The sequence below is a fragment of the Cygnus atratus genome, chromosome 3, assembly GCF_013377495.2.
Source record: "Cygnus atratus isolate AKBS03 ecotype Queensland, Australia chromosome 3, CAtr_DNAZoo_HiC_assembly, whole genome shotgun sequence".
NCBI classification, from domain to species: domain Eukaryota; kingdom Metazoa; phylum Chordata; class Aves; order Anseriformes; family Anatidae; genus Cygnus; species Cygnus atratus.
The window spans coordinates 101775378-101780974 of record NC_066364.1 but is presented as its reverse complement, the minus strand read 5'-3'; the positions used below and the strand labels follow the sequence as shown (position 1 = coordinate 101780974).

At 36.9% G+C, this 5597-nt stretch overlaps 1 protein-coding gene across 1 annotated transcript in view; it reads left to right on the top strand.

Moving 5' to 3' along the window:
- Nucleotides 1-3112, top strand: part of PROX1 (prospero homeobox 1) — a 43905-nt gene extending 40793 nt beyond the window's left edge. The window contains 1 exon segment of the mRNA XM_035558675.2: nt 1753-3112. Coding sequence (XP_035414568.1) covers nt 1753-1938 — 186 coding nt within the window. The 3' untranslated portion in view covers nt 1939-3112.
- The last annotated feature ends 2485 nt before the right edge of the window (nt 3113-5597 follow it).

Sequence of the window (5597 nt, the reverse complement as noted above, 5' to 3'; positions counted from 1 at the left end):
TCTTTGGTAGATGTATTCACAAGTACCCAAGCTACAGAGTGGTTATGTGAAGCTCTAAGTTATTTCTGTGAGCTGGAATAAGTGAAAGGTAATAGTTATTTTCTTCCCTCCTAATTACTGCTGTAACGAAATGTCTGTGCAAGTGTTTCTTTCTGTGCGGCCTATTAAAAATTTCCACAGCTTGTCTTTGGGAACAAAGAAAACACGTGGAGCCAGATTTCGCTCTTGGAGGTACACAGAGAGCTTCCACAGGCTTCAGGAAACAAACTCTGTCAGCTGATGTCAGGGGAGCTGATCTCATGCTTACCCGGTGGCAGAACGTGGCTAGCAAACTGCTAGTATTTCCCCACCGGCGGTAGGTGAGCTAGGCCCCAGAGCCGTATAGTATCAGGCTAAACATAAACATTTCCAGACAAGTTTTCTGGAAGTGGCTTCTTAAGGCAGAAGAACAAAAGCCCAGGTGCAGGCACCGATCTGGCGATGCGACATGCATCCAGTAACTGACTGAGATCTGCCCAGGCATGTGTTGGCCACGGGGACAGTTGGAGTGGACCCTACTGCAGGTCAGAGCATTGCTCTTGCCAGGTGTACCCAGTGTGGGCAAATAATAGCACTGAGGGAGTGCTTACTATTATAAGTGTGCTGGCCAGTGGCCGGCCGTGCATTAGCAGTTCTAGCGCAGTGAAGCCATATTTCCGTGATAAAAATGGAAAACAGTACCCTTATGGAGATGACCTCAACGTTGCGACTGACCTGCAGTTTGTTGTGGTGATGGCTTTCAAGTCGTTTAAGGAAGAGGGTAAGAAGGTGGTGCTGATGTCTGAGACAACTATGTAGGGTAAATTACCAAAGTTTGGAGTCAACTGTGTTTTTTAACATTCACTCATTTAGGGGCTTCTGAGTGGCGTGCCCCTGCTAGCAGCCGTTTGGCTCACCTGTGGAATGACAGTGACATGTAGAAAACCCAGATGAGTTTGACACACCTAATTTCTCTTCTCCTGTTATGACTAATCTATGATGAAAGCATCTTTGTATTGACAAGGAGAGAAGCAACTCCATAGTGAAAAAGTGAGTAACGTCATTTGGAGCACAGTGCATCCAGTGACGGGGTTGGGATTTTATTTGTAGCCTTCCGAAAAAGAAGGGAAGACCATAGTGGCTCCTGAGAAGGCCATCTTACAGGAGTCTCGTGCACAGCAGCCACAGAACCAAACTGTTCGTGGAAGGCTTGTTTGCTTGCTTGTTTTTCAACTACGAACAACATTCAGAGATATCCTGTTTCTTTGGTAGCTTTCAGCACTGGCTGTGACCAAAGTTAAGCATGAAGGTACAGACAGTTTTCTAGGCATGCATGACATGTATTAGTCCCCACGTAGAGTGGAGAACATAGTCATAAATGCATGGGTAAAATATCAGACAGGGATTTATCTCCTTAAAGACAATTGTGTTTGTTTCCCCTCCTGCTAATTATATCCTATAAATCCCCACTCTCCAAACTCAGACAGTAACATTTTGTTACCTACATTCTGTCAGTAGACTTCACAAAGATCTCTAACACATGTTATAAAAGTTATTGCTATACTACTATATATAACAGCTTTGCATAAGAGAATAGAAGGCTGCCACATTTAGAAAATGCAGGTGCTATGTAAGCCTCTTTCTGAAAGAAAGAACTTAGCTCAGTTTCCTTTGAAGAACCAGAGACTTGAAATTGAAAACTGTATTAATGCCATTGTCTCCTTGTATCAGCAGGTTCCAGAGAGATTCCTGGAAGTGGCTCAGATCACGTTACGGGAGTTTTTCAATGCCATTATCGCAGGCAAAGATGTTGATCCTTCCTGGAAGAAGGCCATATACAAGGTCATCTGTAAGCTGGACAGTGAGGTCCCTGAGATTTTCAAATCCCCAAACTGCCTACAAGAGCTTCTTCATGAGTAGAGAGTTCAGCAGCTATTTATGAATGTATGAAAGTAGCAGTCCCCTTCTGATGCCCAAGTCATGTGTGTCTCTATTTTAATTTCATATATATGTGTATCACATACATATATATGTATATGAAATTAGACTGTGATCCCTTCTGGATTTGAGTTTTCGTTCAGTTCCAAGGGGATGGTTATTTTACTTCAGCCTTCGGTTTACTTTTACCCAAGACCCTTAACATTTGGAGAATAAATGGGGTTAATTTTCAGGGAGAAGAGTTTGGAAGCGTGTAAAAGTCTGTCTTAGCAAGTTAGGGCATTATGTTTAAAAACGCTTTGTCAGATTTATTGCTTGCTGCAAAGTGGCATTTTGTCTTAGTGAGACTAATGTCATGGCACAATACTACAGACAATGAAGTTTATATTATGTTTATACTGCTAAAGGTCTGAACTCTGTGGAGTCACTTCATGAGCTTGGAGGTTCTTTTTTTATTTTGTATACTTTTAAATCAATAACTAGATTTTGTTTCATATTTCAAAAAGCTACAACATCTATTTTAGGTACTCACTCCAAGAAGTGGTACCCGAAAAGCAAACCCTATTCTTCATGCTTTCCCTTACAGAAATGATAAATACCCTGCACCAGTAATCAACATGCCAGGTTTTTGTTTTTCTAAATTGCAGCAAGGGACATTTGCACAAATCAAATACCATTCTTGCAGGGTGAGGCCAGTAATTCATGCACAATATTTTATCAACCACTCTAATTTTAGAATACGGTCAGCTTATTAAAACGGAAGCATTTCACTCTCCATAGAGTAAAAATGAAACCTGCAGTGTACTAAACTGCCATGTCTTGGTCTTACTTCAAGTGGCATCAGTCCCTAAATTTATTCTTTTCTTAGTCTGTTCTGCCCCCAGAAATCCCCTTTCCAGTATACAAAGTTTTCTGTCTGTATTTGACATCTGTCCTGAAAAGCACTTTTTGAATGATCTTATATATAGTAGAAGAAAGCATCTTCACCTCACAATGCTGAGGGGAAAAAAAAAGAAAAAAAAAAAAGACTTGTTTGTAGCTGTAAAATATAATTAGTCTTTTCCTAATCAGAAGAATAAAAATTACATTTTCATAAAAATCTAATCAAGCATATACAAAAATCACAGTGTCCTCCTGGCTATGCAGGTTTCAGATAGCCAAATTGGATTTTTTAAATTACTGTAAGTGCAGCTTAAAACAAAACAAAACAAAAATCTATTTAAGCAATGTGCTGCACTTGTCCTCTGAAGCTGGAGCTAGTCTTGACCAAAATCTGAGCTACAGTGTAAAATCCGTGATGGATCTGGATTCGCCTGAATGCTATACCACGATATGTCAGCACACGGAAAGAAAGCTAGCTGCTAGTTCTTGTGCTTTCTTCAATGGCTCTCCTTGTCTCACGTTTTCAGAAAGGTATTGTCTCCAAAAGTTTGGGGGAAGGTTGAATATGCTATAGCACTCTTTGCTATTGTATTTGTCATTTTCTCTGTCGTCTTTTGTACAGATGCAGTAAGAATTTATTGTTATCGTCAATAGTATTTTCCCCTACATAATTCAGTCTGAGTCTAGAGGAAGTTCCTAATTAGCTGAGAATTGTATTTAGACCATCGAGGATATTGATATCTTATTTCTTTATTTTAAAATTACATTTTGACTTTGGAGAGTGAAAGTTTACCCATGTGACTAAAGAGCTGACCTGATCATTGCAATTTCACTTCATTTACAAATACTGCTGATAGACAGAAATGTATGAAAGCAATTATTGTCAGCAGAAAGCCTTAAAAACCTGCTGACTTCAAATTTTAAACAGCACAATCCTACGATTCCCTGTCAGTATTTTCAAGCACTGGCAGTATCTATGGAGTATAGGCAATGCAGACAATAGCATGGGATGAAGTGCCAACATTTTCACTATGCATTAAAAGCAAAACAAATCTTCTTGATCTTAGACTCCCTGAGAGTACCTAATACTGTACATATCCTCACAGTAGACAGGATGTGTCTTTTTCTTTCTTTTCTTGTGTTTTGTTTCCTTTAGTTTTCTTTCTTTTCCCTTTTTATTTTTTTTTTGGTTTTCTTTTTGTGTGTGTGTGCATGATTTGGTAAACATTACACTTCATAAAGATGTAACTCCAGTGAATTCTGAGTAAGAAAGGATGAAAATTGTATTCATGCACTTTTTTTTTTTTTGATTTATGGGAAGAAGTGGCATAAAATGCTCAAGTTTTAATATAGCAAGTTCATCATTGGCATACCATCAGATACAAAATATAACACTGCATTGTCACCTTGGACGCAAGAAAGCAAAGCCATACTTTAGTCATACTATGTGGACATACTACTAGCTACCATCTTGATCTGTGATTTTACCGTTACTTTTATTATGTTTATTATTATTATTATTATTAATATTAATATTATTATTATTATTTGGCTGCAATGTGATTCACATAATCTAAATAAGTGAAATTGTGTACTCAACAGTTGATGTTGTTGCATTTATTTATTTATTTATAAGTAGCATAATCTCAATAGTAAATGAGACATAGGAATTAAGAGTAGAAATTTCATCTTAAAAGAAAAATAAAACCTCCTTGGTCTGAAAAAGAAACACATGATAATTTGATCATTTCAGTTATGTGATTTTCTGCATTTTATAGCCATATTGCCTTTGTGCCTCCGAACACACCTAAAATTATAAATACATGGCATAGCTCCTACTAAATTGTAAGCAGAAAAGTGCTTTTTTTTTCAAATGATCCCAATACTATTTCACTAAAATGGCTAAAAGGCAGGAGGCTACTTTTATTGTAAAGAGAAGCTTACATAGGGAAAGAATTTCAAATTCCATGTAGAAATCCCATGTTGCCATTCATTTACTGCTAATTCAAATTTATTTCTGCATATAAACTTGAGGTTATAGTCTGTGCCTATAGTCTAGACCTTAAATGCACCAGCGGAAGGATAAAAAAAATCCTTCAAAATACCAGTTTTTCCCCCACAAGTACAATTGTTCTTGTGCCTTCTGTGGCTTACAATTTTCATCTTTTAAACTTTATTTTTCAATTACTACAGCTGCAATAAACACTAATTTTTTTTTCCGGCTGTTTGACATACTGTTGATAGCTATGCATATTTTGTGTCTTTTTAAAAATTAAAAAAAAAAACAAAGCAGGAGAATACGTTTTTGAAGAAGAGAATTTTTAGAACAGTTTGATAACGCAAATTATTTTTTCTCAATTGTTTGAGCAGCATTCAAGTTTTGAAAATTCTTGTAGAAGCCAATTTTTTGTAACTGTGGTGCAAATCTTGTGTTTTCTTAGCCTGATGAAAAGTAGTATAGAAGCAATATTTCATACGTGACATATGTGCATATACATATACATATGTAGTCACACAGAATGTGTGTATGTATGTATATATACACAGAAACACACACACACACAAAATATGCGTATGAAGTGAAAAGCTTACCTTTTTCCTATCTAGATTAAGAACCTATTTTAGACATTTGTTATGTTTTGTGAAAAGAATGTTCTATTTGAAACTACAAAACATTTAATTCTTACTGTATCTCTGGTTGTTTAATGGGAACGTTTCACATTTAATGGTAAACATGTGGAAGATGTTAGAATGTAGTA